This window comes from Dama dama, chromosome 10, assembly GCF_033118175.1.
Source record: "Dama dama isolate Ldn47 chromosome 10, ASM3311817v1, whole genome shotgun sequence".
NCBI classification, from domain to species: Eukaryota; Metazoa; Chordata; class Mammalia; order Artiodactyla; family Cervidae; genus Dama; species Dama dama.
In genome coordinates this window covers 3,024,247-3,042,432 of record NC_083690.1, presented here as the reverse complement: position 1 = coordinate 3,042,432, position 18,186 = coordinate 3,024,247, and the positions used below count along the sequence as shown (strand labels likewise).

The 18,186-nt window shown below is 50.7% G+C and overlaps 1 protein-coding gene across 1 annotated transcript in view; it reads right to left on the bottom strand.

The window, feature by feature from the left end:
- Positions 1–18,186, bottom strand: part of CRAMP1 (cramped chromatin regulator homolog 1) — a 45,347-nt gene that overhangs the window by 13,444 nt on the left and 13,717 nt on the right. Inside the window, exons 4-10 of the mRNA XM_061152508.1 lie at positions 17,964–18,117; positions 16,398–16,481; positions 14,922–14,970; positions 3,503–3,588; positions 2,908–3,031; positions 1,823–1,904; positions 222–1,355 (exon numbers count right to left, since the gene is read on the bottom strand). Of these exons, the coding sequence (XP_061008491.1) occupies positions 222–1,355; positions 1,823–1,904; positions 2,908–3,031; positions 3,503–3,588; positions 14,922–14,970; positions 16,398–16,481; positions 17,964–18,117 (1,713 nt within the window). The remainder of the gene's footprint in view (positions 1–221; positions 1,356–1,822; positions 1,905–2,907; positions 3,032–3,502; positions 3,589–14,921; positions 14,971–16,397; positions 16,482–17,963; positions 18,118–18,186) is intronic.

Genomic DNA, 18,186 nt, shown 5'->3' with positions numbered 1-18,186 from the left:
TGGCCCACACGTTCAGGCACAGTGGCCTCCCTGCAGCTGGGGAGCCCCACGGGACAGGACGAAGGCCTGCACCACAGGGCACCAGGGCCCTGACTGCCTACCCTGTGCACCCCACCCTACTCCAGGGAACCACAGGCCAGCCCTGGACCAGCTCCTCTGGGAGCCCCTGGGCCCCGACCAACTTCCCCGAGGCCAATCCCTGCTCTCTGGACCCCACTTACCAGTCGGGGGTTGACCTCAGTGGAGATGAGCTTCAGGAGGCAGCTGAGAAGGCGCTGCTTGTGGAAGGCGGCGGGCGGTGGGCTGGCGTGGGGTCCTGGGGCGTCTGGGCCCAGCACCGCCAGCCAGTCGTACTCCAGCTGCAGCTTGCTGGGCTTGCCCATCATGAGGTAGACTTCAGCCAGCGTGAGGCTCTCGGAGGTCTGCAGGTTCCAGCCCTCCTCGCGCAGTTGCTGGGCCAGCCGGCTGGCCGGGACGTCCTTCGGAGGCTTGGTGGCAGGCTGGCCCTGAGGTGGAGGATCCGAGGGGCTCACCTTCTCCTGAGGCTCCTCCGCAGGTGCGTCCGCCAAGTCTTTAGTGCAGACGTCTGGCTGGAGCCCGGGGCTGGGCTGAGGCTCCGGGCCAGGTGGGCCACGGACAGGGGATGGGGCCCTGGCCCGGCTGAGGTCAGCCCCATCCGTGACACGGGCCTCTGGGGAGGGCCAGGCCGCGGGCCGCGGGTCCGCACGGCGGCCCTGCTCGGGAATGATGAGGTCCTGGCAGGACTTCATGTAGCGGGGGAAGGGGTCCAGCAGGGACAGCTCATCCTCCAGATCTGGGAGCTGGCCGCAGGCACACACTGGTGCCCCGGGCTCTTGGGCGGGGCTGTCCCCGCCCTCTGCAGCGGCAGCCGCTGGGGTCTTCTCAAGCCGCCCCCCAGCATCCTGCAGCCCCGGGGGGAGCCTGTCGGAGGCGTCTGGGCTGCTGAAACTTGTGGCAGCCCCCTCCCCGGGGGCACTTTCTGGGGAACTCTCCCCGGAGCTCTGTGAGGCATCAGTGGAGGGAGGGGGCCGCCCCCCGGCCTTGGCCTCGGAAACTGCCCTGGGGCACTTCAGCTGGCCCCTGGCCGTGCCCTGCCCGCTCTGGATGCCCAGGATTTGGGCTGGGGGCAGCGCGTGGGTGTCCTTGGCGCTCTGCTTGCACCGGCCGCCCTCCTGCCAGTGCACCGTGCAGAAGGCCTTGGAGTGCACCACGCGGGCCACACCTGGCAGCGGTGTCAGGGTGCAGTTCTCGCCCGGGAACAAGTGCAGCGCCACCTTCTCCTGCGACGGCTCCGAGAACGAGTCCTGCAGCTGCCGCTCCTCCAGCGTCTTCCGCTGAGTGCACCATCAAGGATCCACCTGTGGTAGCTCATGCCCCCAGGCCAGTGGGCCTCGGGGAGACAGGACAGGCACTTCTTTCTGTAGGGGCCCCACACCCATCACCGCCCTCTGTGCTGGGGACCGCGCAGGACATGAAGATGGAGAGCTAACCTCAGTCATTTCCCTTAATCTGCTGGCAGGGGTGCCTTGGCCACAGCCCGTGGGCCACACGGCAGCCATTCAGGCATAGAGGGCTGTTGTGCCACGAGTTCTCACACCACGAGGAAGCCACAAAGGGGGCTCAGACCTCAAGCCCAGAGGACGAACGGCTGTGGGTTTCAGTTGTGTTCCACACCAGCCCATGGCCCAACTGCTACACTCCAGGGCTCTGCTGCCAAGCCAGGACTGAGGAGGAGATGCCTCCGAGTCTCAGGCAGCAGGTGCTGTGGGGCCTGGGGGTTGTTTCACTAAGAAAAAGATACGATTCGCACTTCATGAAGTGCCCACTTCTGCTTCAGGAACTCAATGAGGCTGGAGACCTTCCGATGTAGCTCCACAATCATCCTGCAGAGAACAACAGACAGAGGCAGGGGCTGGGACGTGCGGGGCCTTCTGGGAGTCCTGGAGGCTGTGGCAGCAAGATGCCCCCGGGCTCTCTAGGCCCGAGCCACAGTGTCCCTGCAGAGTCCCTGGCTTCTTTTCTAACACCAACCCTTCAAACTGAGAAAACTGGAGGCCCATGTGAAACTGCAAGAAGTAAGAGAACCCAAGTGCCCTTTACAGGACGAGGCCTCAACCAGGACAGGGCCTGGCACAACGGCCCTTCTCCTACCAGCTCCTTCAGGGGTCAAAGAGTGGGTGCAGCCTTAATGAAGCCCAAGAAAATAAAAATACGCATAGGAAGAATGAAGTCCTGACCCAGGCTATGACACAGATGAGCCCTGAGACCAGATGCTCACTGAGGTCAAACAGAAAGGACCCACGTACAGTTCTGCTGATGTGAAACATCCAGCACTGGTGAATCTACAAGGACCAGTGTAGGGAGGCTGGTGGGGCCTGGGGAAGTTGCAAGGGGATGGGGAGTGAGTGTTAGGTGGGCATGGGGTTTCCTCTTGGGTGAAGAAAATTTCTGAAACTAGAGAGAGGTCACATCTGTACAACACCGTCAAGGTGCCCAATGCCCTGAACTGGGCCCTTAAAAAAAGCTCACAGTTAATACACAAAATAACGAGAACTGGAGAATGATCCAACCCTGGGTGCCCAGTGCATAGCCAGACACACACCAGAGACACGGCAGGAGAAAAAAGGGAGCGGGTCTCAGGGAAAGAGGCGGGAAGACCCTGAAGCTGTTGGCCTGTGACCTTGCGATGCGTTCACACCCGCTCTAAGCCTGCAAAACCCCAGCCAGCAACGCAAACGCAGCCCTGGAGTCCGAGGACCTCACGCTGAGGCAGCCCTCACGTGACCCTCAGGTGGAGCCGCGGCACCAGGTGGCTGCTGCTCCCCCAGGGGCCCCTCTAGCCCTGTCCCTTGCAGCTTGCTCCCCTCCAAACGTCGAGCACCTCACCTGAGCCGTGGGTTCTGGGCGAGGCTCTGCACGCGGGCCCAGGCGTGGTTGTTCCGTGGCTGGAGCTCCACAGGGACCCTCAGGGGCAGGCGCACTGGCTTCTGGTCCTCTTCGTCACTCAGGCCTGCGACAGAGGGGGGCTCTAGCACCATCTGTGCGGGCACAGACGGGCCTCGATGATGAGGTGAAGCTCTTGGTCAGACCGCTAAGGTGCCCAGAGAGGAGGGGCAAGCAGCCCTGGGGAAAGCTGGAGGGGGTAGGGCGAGGAGCGGCTCTACATTTGCCACAGCTGCCGCACACCCGCCATGCCAGGCCCTTGGCCCAGCCACGGGAGACTCGCCCTGACACCTACAATGTGCCATCTCAGGACAGCTGGGGCTTCAGAGCTGGACTAGATGCCTGAGTGGACACATCACTGTGCCTGGAGTTGCGGTCCAGGAGTGGATCACCCAGGCTCGGCCACCACGGGACACCATGGGACGTTTCCAGCTCAGGCTGGAAATCACTAAACGCAGCCGTCCAGCAAGCCTCCCCAGTGGGAACGGGCCCTCAACGCCTGGCCTGGCCCACCCCAGCGGAGCTGCGTTTGACGTACCATCGGGGTCACAGAGTTTCTTCAAGGCGCGGCACATGGGTGCTTTGATCCGCAGGTTCCTCCCTTTGTACCGGACTGTGGTGGCCCTGGGAGAGGGGTTGAAGGAGCGCTGAGACCTCAGAGTAGAGTCACTCCCACCCTGTGAAGTGATGGAGGGCCCCGACCAAGCACCCAGCCTGGCCTCCGGGGCTTGTGCTCGGCCCCGTGAGGGGGCCCCTGCAGAAGCTCCCTGGGCTGCAGGCAGGCGGACGTCACACGACAGATGACAAAGCTGGCCTGGACCTCCCTGAGCAGGCAGCTGGCCACAAAGGCGGCGCCCACCGCTCAGGACACACCTGCCCTCCTGCCTGGTGACCACGAGCAGCCACCACCTCCCACCCAACAGCCCGCTCCCTGGAGGCCCCGTCCCCTCCTCTGCCCCAGAGCAGATGGGCTCACCCACCTCTACGTAACCTCTCAACCCACCCCACCTCTACGAGTCAGGAACGTCACTCAGGCCTCTGCAAACCACACTGGGGGTCGAGTGGAGGCTGGGGCCCTAGAAGCCAGCAGGTGGGGGTGCTACATGCTTGTGCTCCCCACACTGACCTGCAGCGGGCCCAGAATCAGTGGGGCCTGCCCAACACATGTCATAGCTGTGGGTGACTCTCTCTCTGAATACTGCTGTGGCAGCAATTTATACAATGTTCAAATTACAAAAAGAAATACTACTACTAATGAAAGAAAAATAAAAGCCACAAAAAATAGCTCACTCTGAAAACACACTTGGTATGCTTTGGCAATACTCAATAAAGGTAGATTGTCTTCAAGACTGCAGCCAAACAAGGTAGGCCAGACAATTACGAAAGATTGGGGGTGATCAGGAAGGTCCCTGCAGCCTCTATGTTCTTGCTCCACTTGAAAACAGGAAATCACAAATGACGTGTCTTGGCTAGAACTTCCAAATAAAACCACCACAAGACTCCACGGAGCAAGCCCCTAAGAAAAGGCATTGGCCAGCCACCCAATGGTTGGTGAACAAACATAGGTTTATGTTTTACAAAAGGTTCAAGGCTGATATCATTGCTTTTATGACTGTTTTGGTTTTTTACCTATTTCAAAAATTGAACTATGATATTGTGTTTCAAAAGCATAGATACTGAACACAGTTCCCTCTGCTGCACAGTAACTCCGTATTTCTTTCTTTTACATATGGTACTGTATATCTGCTAACCCCCAACTCTTAACTTCTCTCTCCACCCCCTCACCCTCTGGTACCCGTAAGTTTGTTTTCTACATCTACGAATCTATGTCTGTTTCGTAAATAAGTTCATTTGCATTATTTTTCAGATTCCACCAATGGACATGAGTTTGAGCAAACCCCGGGAGAGAGTGGAGGACAGGGAAACCTGGAATGCTGCAGACCATGGGGTTGAAATACTGGACACAACGGAGTGACTGAACAAGTGTCAGTACATGTCCTGCCTATATTCTCTGTGAGGAGCTTTGCGGTGCTGCGCCTTGTATTTGCATTTTTAGCCACTGTGAGTCTGTTCTTGTCTATGGCATGAAGGCGTGCCCTAACCTTGCTGATCTACATGTGACTGGCTGCCCAGCTGTCCCGATACCACTCGCTGAAGAGACTGTCTTCTCACCACTGGGCACGCTTGCCTCCTTTCTGAAAGGTCAATGGACCAGAGGTGTGTAGGTTTACTTCTGGGCTCTCCATTCTCTCCCACTGATCCAAAGGTCTGTCTTTACATGAAGACCACACACCGTTTGGATTACTGTAGCTTTGTGGCATTGTCTGAAGCCTGGGAGGGTTATGCCTCTAGCTTTGCTCTTTTCCCTCAGGACTGCCTTGGCAGTTCTGGGTCTTTTTGGTTTCATACAAATTTTAGGATTACTTGTTCTCATTAGGTGAAAAACATCATTTGTAATTTTATAGGGATCACATTAAATCCACAGATTGCTTTGTGCAGTATGGCCATGTTAACTATATTAATTCCTCCACTCCAAAAGCATGGGATATCTATTTCCTTGAATCATCTTTGATTTCCTTTATCAGTGTTTTATAGTTTTCAACATAGAAATTTTTCACCTCCCTGGTCAGGTTTATTTCTAAAGTTTTACTTTTTTTTTTCATGCAATTTTAAGCATGATTTTACTCTTTCTACCCTTGACCTTAACCAAAGGCTGAGAAGTTATTTTTACTCTTTCTGGTATTTCAGCGTAAAGAAATGGTATGGATTTCTGTTAATCTTGTGTCCTATTACGTTACTAAATTAACTTTATAAGTTTGGGTGGCTTTTGCGTGGAGTCTTTAGGGTTTTCTATATAGAGTCATGTCATCTGCATATGATGACAATTTTACCTCTTCCCTTCCAGTCTGGATGCCTTTTCTTTCTTTTTCCTGTCTGACTGTTGTGGCTACGAGTTCCAATACTTTGTTAAATAGACGTGATTAGAGTGGGATCCTTGTCTTCTTCCAGAAGTTAACAGGAAGGCTTTCAGCTTCTCGTCATTCAGCATTATGTTGGCTATAGGTCTGTCAAGATTGGTCTTTATTATGTTGAAATGTTTCCTCCATACCTACTTTGGTGAGAGTCAAATGCTTTTTCTGCATCTATTTGAGATGATTGCATGGTCTTTTCTTCTGCTGATGTGGTTAACCACACTGACTGACTCACAGGTGTTGAACCATCCTAGGGACCCTGGGACAAATCCAACTTGATTGTAGCATATGATCTTTTATATGTGTTGTTGGATTTGGTTTGCTAATATTGTGCTGAGAGATTTCCAGCTGAATTCATCAAAGATACTGGCCGGTCATCGTTTTTAGTATTGGCCTAGATTTTGTATCAGGGTGATGGTACACTCACAGACTGACTTTGGAAGTGTTTCCTCCCGTCAGCCTCCTGGAAGAGTATGAGAAGGATTAATATAAGTTCTTTGCATGCTTGGCAGAATTCTCCAGTGAAGCCGTCAGTCTGGGACTTCTGCTTGCAGGGAGCTTTTTTTACACTTTTATTGGAGGTTTCTGCTGTACAGCAGGTGCATCAGTTATATTATCTACACACACAAACGCTGCCGCGGCTGCATAAACTCTTCCGACGTGTCCGACTCTGTGCTGCCTCATGGACTGCAGCCCGCCAGGCTCCTCTGTCCACGGCATTCTCCAGGCAAGAGTACTCAAGTGGGTTGCCATTCCCCCCTACTTCAGGTGATTTTCCCAACCCAGGGATCAAACCCAGGTGTCCTGCATTCCAGACAGATTCTTTATTGCTGAGCCACCAGGGAAGCCCATATATATATATATATACACACATGCCTTCTTTTTAAAATTTCCTTCCTATTTAAGTCACCACAATTCATTGAATTCCCTGTGCCATACAGCAGGCTCTCACTAGTTATCTATTTTATACATATGAAGGGAGTTTTTTAACTACAGGTTCTGTTTCACTTCCAGTGACTGGTCTACTCAAATTATGTTTCTTTTTGATTCAGTTTTGATGGGCTGTATATATCTAAAAACTTCTCCATTTCTACTAGGTTGTTCATTTTGTTGGTATGTAACTTTTCATATGCTTATTTAACTTATATGCAGGGTACATCATGAGAAACGCTGGGCTGGATGAAGCACAAACTGGGATCAAGATTGCCAGGAGAAATATCAATAACCTCAGACATGCAGATGACACCACCCTTATGGCAGAAAGTGAAGAAGAACTAAAGAGCCTCTTGATGAAAGTGAAAGAGGAGAGTGAGAAAGTTGGCCTGAAGTTCAACATTCAGAAAACAAAGATCATGGCATCCAGTCCCATCACTTCATGGCAAATAGATGGAAAAATAGTGGAAACAGTGGCAGATTATTTTTTTGGGCTCCAAAATCACTGCAGATGGTGAGTGCAGCCATGAAATTAAAAGATGCCTGCACCTTGGAAGAAAAGTTATGACCAACCTAGACAGCATACTAAAAAACAGAGACATTACTTTGCCAACAAAGGTCCTTCTAGTCAAAGTTATGGTTTTTCCAGTAGTGATGCACAGATGTGAGAGTTGGACTATAAAGAAAGCTGAGCGCTAAGAATAGACGCTTTTGAACTGTGGTGTTGGAGAAGACTCTTCAGAGTCCCTTGGACTGCAAGGAGATCCAACCAGTCAATCCTAAAGGAAAGCAATCCTGAATATTCATTGGAAGGACTGATGCTGAAGCTGAAACTCCAATACTTTGGCCACCTGCTGCGAATAACTGACTCATTTGAAAAGACCCTGATGCTGGGAAAGATTGAAGGCAGGAGGAAAAGGGGACGACAGAGGATGAGATTGTTGGATGGCATCGCCAACTCAATGGACATGAGGTTTGAGTACAAACTACAGGAGTTGGTGATGGATTGGGAGGCCTGGCGTGCTGCAGTCCATGGGGTTGCAAAGAGTCGGACACAACTGAGCAACTGAACTTTTCATAATATTTTCTAATGATTTTTTATATTTCTGAGGTGTCAGTTGCCGTTTCTTCTCACTTCATTTGGGTCCTCTCTTTCTTCTTCTTGGTGAGCCTGGCTAGAGATTTAGCAATATTTTTGTCCTTTTAAAAAACCCAACTCTTGGTTTTATTGATTTTTTTTCCTATTGTTCAATTTCTGTTTATGTCCCTTCTGGTCTTTATTCTGCTGACTTCACATTTTGTTTGTTCTTCTTTCTCTAATTCTTTTAGGTGGTAGGTTAGGTTTATTTGGGTTTTTTTGTTTGTTTGACAAGGGCCTGTATGACTATAAACTTTTCAGGACTGCTTCTGCTATACCATGGACTTCATATGGTTGTGTTTTCACTGCCTTTGTCTTCACGATTTTTTTTTTCTCTTTGATTTCATCTCTGACCTATTGATGATTTTAGTAGCACACTGTTTAGTCTGTGTGTAATCATTTTTTCATTTCCCTTTCTGTGGTTGACTTCTGATTTCATGCAGTTGTGATCACAAAAGATGCTTGAAATAATTTCTATTCTCTTAAACGTGTTGAGATTTGTTCTGTGCCCTAGTATGTGGTCTATCCTAGAATGTTACATGGATACTTATAAAGAATGTATATTCTGGGTTTTTTCGGATGTAGTGTCCTGTAGCTATCAATTAAGTCTAACTGTTCTATTGTGTCATTTAGGATCTCTGTTGCCTCATTGATTTTCTGTCTAGAAAATATGTCTATTGATGTCAGTGTGGTGTTAAAGTCTCCTACTATTATTGCATTCCCATCAATTTTTCCCTTTGTGTCTGTTAGTACTTGATTTTTCCCTTTTTTGTTTCTGGCTGTGCTGGGTATTCATATACCCAGCACATGAGCTTTCTCCAGCTGCAGTGCAAGGGCTTCATGTTGCAATGAATAGACTACCCTTATTGCAGAGCACGGGTTCTAGAGAACATGAGCTCAGTAGTTGCAGCATGTGGGATCTTAGTTCCCGAACCAGGGCCATGACAGTAAAGGACGAAGTGTTAACCACTGGACCACCAAGAATTCCATATCGCTTTTAACACCTATTTTGTCTGATATGAGTACTGTGACCATTTTCTCATCATTTCTCATATGAAATATCTTTTTCCATTCCCTCACTTTCAATCTCTGTGTCTTTCCCTCTAAAGTGGATCTCTTATAGTAGCCTATTGTAAGTTCTTTTATTATCCAACCTGACAGTTTGTATCTTTTGATTAGAGCATTTAGTCCATTGACATTTAAAGCAACTACTGATGAGTATGCCATTTAAATCTTGTTTTCCAGTTAATTTTATATTTCTTTTTGGTGTTGCTTTGCTCTTTTCATTTTCCCTTTTGTGGCCTGATGGGTTTTTTTTTTTTTTTTTTTGGTCTCATTCTTGAGTTCCTTACTCCTTGTTTGATTTGTGGTTACCTTGGTTCTCAAATATGTGAACCCAGAAATGTATCTACCAGCTTTACACTGGCAGTCATATAAATACAAATACATTCCAAAAGATCTTTACTTCCTTATTCCCCTCCCCCACATTTTGTGATTTTGAGGTCTTATCTTACATTTTCATGTTTATCCTTTGCTGTTCATTATAGTTACAATTGCTTTCTCAGAATTTTTTTAGTTTTTAAAATCTATATACTGGCTTATCTAAAGTGATCTTTAGTCCTTTTAACAGATTTCTTTTTCCTATTGTGATATTTCCCTTTCCTATAGACTGCTGCTTCTGCTTTTATTCAGAAAGGACCTCTCACTATTCCTAAAGGGTAGGGTCAGTATCACTGTATTCCTCGAGTGTTCGCTTGTCTCTGAAGTTCTCTCTCCTTCAGCTCCAAATGATCATCCTGCTGGGTTGAATATCCTAGATGGAAATTTCTTCCCTTTCAGGACTCTGAATTTATTTTGCCACTCCGTTCTAGCCTGGACCGTTTCTGTAGAGAAATCAGCTGATAGCCTCATGGGGGTTTCTTCGTAATTGACTCTTTGTTTTTCTCTTGCTGCCTTCAGAATCCTCTCTTTATCTTTTGTCATGATGTGCCCTGGAGTAGGTCTGTTTGCGTTCTTGTTGTTTGGGACCCTCTGTGCTTCTGGTCCCTTTAAAACTGTTTCCCATTCTTGAGTTCCTTACTCAAGGAACTTACTCCCAAACTTTAGGTTTGGGAAACTTTCAAATGTATTTTTGATTCCCTTCTCTTTCTTCTCCTCTTTGGTTTCCTTTTATGCGTAGATTGGCACACTTCATATTATTCCACTGATCCTGTATGTTGCTTTCATTTTTTTCATTTGTCTGTTCTGATTGGGGGATTTCTGTTATTCTGTCTTCCAGATCACTTATCCGTTCTTCTGCATTATTTAATTACCCGTTTACTGTCTTTAGCTCGGTTTCTCATCTTGGTAATTGAGTTGTCTGATTTCGATTGGCTCCTCTTTATACTTTCTAGATCCTTAGGCCAGTGATCTACATCTCTAATGATAGCCCTTAATTTCTTCAGCATTTTTATTACCTCCTTTTTGAGCATGGGGTAGACTGGAGAGGTCTATTTCATTATTTGTTCTCTCAGGAGATTTCCTTTCTTCTTTTATTTTTTTAAGGATTTAAAAATCTCATTCTTACAAGGCACAGCTGATGACCACAAAGGCTTCTCACAGGGGCACCACTCGGCGGGAAGAGCTGTCCCAGGAGAAGGGTGGTGGGACAAGCAGAACCTGCGCAACCCAGAGTCCATGGTGGGGTGGGGTCAGGGCCTGAACGCCTCAGACAGAGGGGCTCCAGTGGCCACAGCACATGTACTCAACGATCCCGTCCACTGACAGCCTCCTTTGGGGACCTGGCAAGTATGGCTCAACCAAAACTGGTGTCCCATGTTTGACTGCAGCACAGGAAGCAGAGGGTCTCACACCCTGGCCCTTTGCAGTCTGCGAACAGGCTTTACCTTCACAGCCTGCTTTAACGGAACAGTCACACAGGCTCTACTTAGGGCTTTCTGCTTGTGGAAGAGGTCAAAAATAGAGCGGCTTTCTGGCAGTGGATCCTGAAGGTGAGGGTCCACTTTCCTTTTCCCTCCTCAGGTTCTGTTTCAGCGCCTGTCATTTTTTGATCCAATCCATCCAACACTGGCTTCATTAACCAACAGTCACCCAGGAGAGCTTTTCAGCTCTTTCTGACTCTAGGCAGTCTTTCCCATAAGATAATGTGCAAAGATCTTAGGGTCTGTTTGTTAAGAGTGTAGCAGAAAGACCCCTCTGTCTTCAGTTACAGGCGTGGGTTCTTGTTCAGCTCTACCAGTCCCTCCGTGACTCAGGGGAGATCCCATTCCCTCTCTGGTCCCTCCCTGATCTGATCAGAACCACTGTCACCACTGGATGCCCCTTCTCTATCCTCTTGTTCTTTTAATTGGGAGTAGTTCCTCTGGTTTTTCCTTTTACTTAAATTTCTCTGAGCCTGTGAATTTAGGAGAAACAGTTATCTAGGCAGGCAGACCCCAGGAGCCAGCTCCCCCCACTGTTGTGTCAGGAGGGGAGGTTCAGAGATGATGAGAGCCTGCAGGGAACATGGTCTCCACTGAGACCAAGAGCATGAGACTGAAGCCCCTCAACCCAGGGGAAACACACACAGCAGAGCACTCCCAGGACGTTCTGATGCTGCTGGAGTGGGAACCAAGAACAATGGGTCAGTTCTTACACAGCTCCTGCCAGTAAAGGGTTCTGAAGCAAGTGGACATTCCTGCCCTTCCATCCCAGACAAACACAACAGCAGCAGCAAGATTTAAAGAGCTGGGGAGCCATGTCACGTGGCACCTGTATTTGTGATAACCACATTTTCCGTTAAACTGCTGTTTTGGGACTTCCTTTTTTTTTAAGAGAAATTGAACAGGGCATGCTTTATAACTAGAGACCGTTCTGAGGTTACGATCCCTTTCCTCTTCTCACAAATCAAAGTTCTAGGAGTGGCTGGAGGCTGCAGCCAGCACAGGGAGGCCTGGCCTCAGCCAGGCTGGGAAGGAGCACCTGCAGGAGAATCAGGCCCAGCCCTGCTCACATGGAGCGATGCAGAGACCCCTCTGAGTCCTCCACCAGTGTGACTTCAACAGAACAGGCAGCAGAGTAACTCCTCTGTGTGCATAGGAATCGAGCTTTCCTTTCTTGTATTTTTCATTTACTTCTCTACAAAGTTAACTTGATAAGTCTAATAAACATGTGCCAAATTCTATGCTGCTGGGTCTGCGACCAATGTAATGAGATTTAATTTTAGAGCTTTGCTCAATTCATTTGCTCCTTAATCTAATTCTACAATTTTATAACAAAGGGAGATAGACAGTTATTTGGAAATGGTCTGCATGAGAGGCAGGGATGGGAAGTGAGATAAATACTCAATGCTCTGATGTCAGGGACTAGTTTTTCCACAGGCACCTTCCTAACTCCCCCATCTCTGTCTCACTTTTACAGGATTTTTGCTTTGTTCTTCAAAACAGATGTCTGTTGTCAAAAGAACACACAATACATCAATGGAGCAGAATTTAAAGTCTGGAAACAGACCCACACAGTATAGTCAACAGACCTTAGACGAGGGTGAAAAAGCAGCGAATAGGGGAAGCAGGTGCGGCCAGTCCCACTGGACACACCCACAGGCCACAAACTGGACCTCAGCACAAACGACATGGTGTGTACCAAAGTCAATTCAGAGTGAATTTATATATCAAACCATTAACACTTTTAGAAAAAAACATTGGAAAAAATCTTGTGACCTTGAGTTCAGCAAAGACTTCTTAGACATACTAAAAGCATGATCCAAACATGATAAAAACAACAAACTGGACTACACCACAGCTGAAAACGTTTACCCTGTGAAGGTCACTGATAAAGCCACTAAGAAGATGAACCACAGACTGGGAGGAAATGTCTGTAAGTCACCTGCCTGACACAAGGCTTGTGTCTGGAACAAATGAAGGACATTCAGAACTCAGTGGGCACAAGACCTGAAGTGGCACTCCACAAGAGACGACCAGTGAGTCTTAGGAAGGTGTTCAATACCAGCCCTCAGGGAAATGAAGTGAAAACCACAGTGAGACACCCCTTCACCAGCAGAGTGGCTCAGATCAGACAGTCTGAGCACACCCAGCATGGGGCGTGTCAGGGCACCCAGAAGCCTCCCTGGAAAGCAAGCTGGCAGCCCCCTGTAAGGTCTACACACGCCCACCACTCCTTCCGTGAGAATCTATGACAAATGCTGGAGTCACATCAGCACATGATATTATACCAAAAGTCATACCCATCCTGAACAGAATTACGAATCTTCCCAATGATTAACTTAAAAATATAAGGAACACTAAAGGAATAGAATTCTTAAAAAAAAAACAACCAGCAATCACACAGAATTCAAATTAATTTTAGGATAGTCCTTCACTCTCCGTAAACTGCCTATGTCCCTTACTGGCGCGTAGGGGAAGGATGAACAGACCACGGATCCACACAGCCACAGGGATGGCTCTCCAGGGAAGGCTCATGCACATACCACCACTCAAACCTTTAGATCCTGGAGCCCACACACGGCAGGAAGCAGGCAGGGCAGCCTGACACTGACGGTGCACAGGTGGACGGGGGTCATAAAGCACCCTGGGGCGGGGGCCGCTGGCCTCCACCATACCCCACACCTCTGGGAGGCTTGGTGTGCCCAGCGATGCCAGCTGGCCAAGCCACCTGCTCCCCCGGCCACCAGGACAAGCCTCTGCTCTTTCATACGTGGTGGTGCAAACAACCTGGCCACTCTCAGGCCTGCTCAGACAGGTGACAGTCCAGACACAGAGCCTGGGAACCCGCCGCCCGCCTCTCTGAGCACAGACGCTGGGCCAGAGCCATGGCGCACAAGCGCATGGCCAGCCTGCCTGGCAGACCCTCAGTCTGAGGGCAGGGGCCCACCCGCCATCCAGCACCAGGCCAAGGGCGGAAAGCAGCGAAAGAGACACGTGCACCCCAATGTTCATCGCAGCACTGTTTATAACAGCCAGCACATGGAAGCAACCTAGGTGCCCATCAGCAGACGAATGGATAAGTAATATTTCATGTACACAATGGAATATTACTCAGCCATTAAAAAAGAATACATTTGAATCAGTTCTAATGAGACGGATGAAACTGGAGCCCATTATACAGAGTGAAGTAAGCCAGAAAGATAAACACCAATACAGTATACTAACGCATATATATGGAATTTAGAAAGATTGTAACGATAACCCTATATGCAAGACAGAAAAAGAGACACAGATGTATAGAACAGAATTTTGGACTCTATGGGAGAAGGCGAGGGTGGGATGATCTGAGAGAACAGCATTGAAACATGTATATTATCAGGTGTGGAACAGATCACCAGTCCAGGTTGGATGCATGAGACAAGTGCTTGGGGCTGGTGCACTGGGATGACCCAGAGGGATGGGATGGGGAGGGAGGTGGGAGGGGGGTTCAGGATGGGGAACACATGTAAATCCATGGCTGATTCATGTCAATATATGGCAAAAACCATTACAATATTGTAAAGTAATTAGCCTCCAACTAATAAAAATAAATGAAAAAAAAAAAAGGAAGGAAAGCAGCTGGGGTGTCAACATGAGAAAAATGCACAGGAGAGAATGCCTTCCAGAAGCAAGAGGAGCTCCCACACTACAAAGCACGAGGCTGAGGAGAAGAGTGAGACCGTGAGAGTGAGGGCCGAGTGGAGACCTGCAAAGAACAGGGATGGACCCCAGGTCGGGAAGAAGCTGGGGCAGGTCAATCCACTCCCCTGGGCTGGCCACTTCCTAACAGGCAGATGCTTAGCTGCAAGGGGATAAGGGTTAACTCTGACGAGTTCAAGTTTTAACGGTTCTCACTGAGAAAAGGGGAGAAAACTGCATGTATTTCAAGGTCTACGATTGAGAGAAAAGTGCAAACTCACGGGAGCCAGCCCGCCACCCACGCCATCTACTCACCCAGCCTGAATGAGCTCATTCAGCTTCGTGGCATTCTTGTCGTCCATGCCTTCGGTGCAAAAACAAACATACGTGAGCATCAGGGTGCCAGGAGCAGAGCCCAGCAAGACTCCACGTGCTTATCTTCAGCGCAGAATCCAAACCACTTAATGGAGCCTCAGGGCCTCCCAGAGTAATGTCCATGTCAGCTGCAGCCCCCAGAGCCCACATGTCCCCTGCAGTAAGAGTACTGTCCCTCTCCAGCAACCACTCGCCCCAACGGCCCCATAAGACACTACCCTTTCCTGAGGCCCACCGTACCCCACTACGCTTGTCCTGCTGGGTTCCTAGGCTACTTGTGGGCTTGCCTCCAACAGCTCTGCCAAAGCATGGGCTGAGGCCCTGTGTGTTTACTAGAGTGGACGCCCACTCCCCCCCACCCAGGGGTGACAGAAGTTGACAAGAGGACACGGCTAGGGGAGCCTTCTGTGGGGAGGGGTCCAGCTGGGTGACACGGATGGGAAGACCAAAGACAGGGCCCCAGCACTGGGCCAGCACTTCAGGACCAGGAGTGCTTCAGGGCAGGACAGGGATTCAGGAGCTCAGCAGAGCACTCAGAGCAGGAGCCAGGGGTCTGTTTAGGAGTCCTCAGCCTGCAGGAGGAGGGGCAGGGAGGCAGGCCGCCTGACCCTTCCTTCAGAGGTTTCTGGAAGTCCTGCCTCTTTCAGGGAGGGCAGGTCACCCAGGGGACGCCCGCCCCCCCCAGCCTGCCCGGCTGTGACGCTCTCGGTGGCAGCTTATCGTCATCTCACAAGGTGGCCCTGCAGGGGTGCCCTTCCAAGCCATGTTGACAGGCTGCGGCCTCGTGTGCACAGTCACACGGCGAGGCTGAAACACCTGTACAGCTAGAGGGAAACTAGTTAAGAGGAGAGGCTCAGACCAAGGCACACGGAGGGTCCCAGACCCCTCAGAGCACCAGAGTTGGGAAAGACCAGGAAGTGGGGGCTGTTCTAAGTCCAGACCCAGGAGACACGGCAGCTGTGAATGGGCATGCTGTGGACAGGCGTGCACCGCCTGGCGTGGTGGATGTCCTGGGAGACCTGAGTTGGGCAGGAGACCAGTGAGGCTGTGGTGCCCACTGGAAACATTTTACACATGCTGGGCATGCAGGGGAACATCCCTGTTCTCAGGGACCAGCGGCTGAGGGGTTCACAGTGTGCTTGGGCATTTGCAATTTACAGTCCCATGGCTGAGCAAGAAGAAAGGCAGTGTGTAGAGCGGCTGGGGGCAGGAGAGGTAACACAGATATGGCCAAAGTTCAGGCCAGTAAAATCTAAACAACAGTGAGTGAGGTCAATACATCTTCCTTCAATACTTCTACATGTTAAAACATCCTGACATTAAAATGTTTTCAGGCTGAAAGTTGGCGAGAAAACAAAGAGCCCCAGGACTAAAGCTGCAGCCGCACCGGGAGGAGGCCCCAGGGAAGGTACTCACAGCCCCCGATCTTCTTGCGCAGTTCCCCGTAGCAGATGAGGCCATACAGCTCTTGGGATGACTTTTTGAGCCCACGGGAGAACACTGAAAACGAGGGAAGGTGCAGCTTCAGAAGGAGGGCACGGACTTGCGGGGCTTGAGGTCACGCCAGGGCACTGGTTTTGACCCCTTCACCCTGGACCACGGAGCAGAGTACACAGCAATATGGTGCTGTTTTTGCACTTTTCAAAAGAAAAAGAGGGAGGAGGGAACTCTGACAGGCAGAGCATTTTCCCTAGAGAGAAAATGGAGTGCCCAACACAGTGGGCTTCCACCAGGCGCGGAATGTGGCGTCACCTCTCCGTGTATAGAGCGCGGCATGGGCTAGGGGAGGGAGGAGGGTGGTGGGGGCTGGGCAGCACGGACAGATCTGAGAAGCTCAGAACAGAACCAGCAAGACTGACAGGCAGATAGGAGACATCCACAAAGATTCAAAGCAAAGACAAGGACACTGTCACGCGAAGTGCAGTGACCATCACAACCGTGACTGTCTGGAGCTTGGTCCACAGTCCCGAGAGCCCTGCTGCTAGCCATGGCATCGAGAAAGGACTTCTCCAGGGCAAAGGACAGCAAACCATGGCTTGTGAGCCAGACCCAGCCAGGGCTCTCTGTAAACACACACATGATGCAGCAGCAGCACACAGTCCTCCACACCCGGTCCACGCGAGCGAGGAAGCAGGGTGAAGCAGTTTCAGGGAAGACAGTAACCCTCCAAAGCCAGACTTGTTATAGAAGAACAGTTCAGACCACCACTGGGCCTTTCCAGGCTGGGGGAAGCCCTGGCCCTGGCACCCTGACCACAGGGAGAGGCAGCAGGGAAGCCGGAGGGGTAATCGGGGAGGCAAGAACTCGTTGCCCGGCCAAAGACCACCTGCAAGGCACAGGCAGAGTTCACAAGAGTGGCGTGAGCATGGCCACCGCGGTCATCCTGCAGCAGCACTGCTGCTAATGGGGAGTGTCAGAAACCGGGCGGTCACAGGAGGGCCTGAGCCACGAGAGGCGGCAGGGGTGACACGAACACGGCTCTCCCAGCGTGTGGACAGAGGCGGCGGCAATGCCTCCCCCGAGGGCAGAGACCTGACGGAAGGGGTGCTCTGAGCAGGAAGTCAGGACTGCACCTGGCAGTGACCTAGACACTGTGACTTAAAGATAGTACCATGCAAACCAGACTCAAACACAGGTGACAAGGGCTGGGAAAGCCCTGGATGGCCAGCCCTCCACCCCCAGCCTTCCATGCCAGGCCTGGCCCACTCCTAACCCACCAGGGCTCCCTTGGGAGAAGGGCGGGTAATGAAGAGGTAGGATCCAGGACCACGGTACCCTCCCTCCCAGCAAGCGAGCCAGGTACCCAGACGCCAGAGGCGTCCTCGCAGTTCAACCCAACCACCAGCTACAAGGCCTCCTGCCAGCCAGCATGCCGAGCTGAGGACACCCCAGGCCGTGTGCTGCATGAGAATGAGGCCAGAGAGAGGCCGGCAGGTGTGCCAAAGCCGCGCTCTGGACTGGGGGCGGGCAGGTGGTGCTCACCGTTGTCGAAGTCGATGTACTTGGTGATCTTGTGCCACGTGCGGTAGTAGAAGTGGCGCACCTGCTCCTTGTTCTTCACCATGCTGGCGGGCTTGCCCTTCTTCCTGTACTTCAGAGCGATGTTGTTCTGGATTGCCTCAAAGTCCTTCCCATGCTGCAAAACAAAGCCCACGTTACCAGCACAAGGTGATCACAAGGCAGCCTTCGTAGAAGGCAGCTGCTT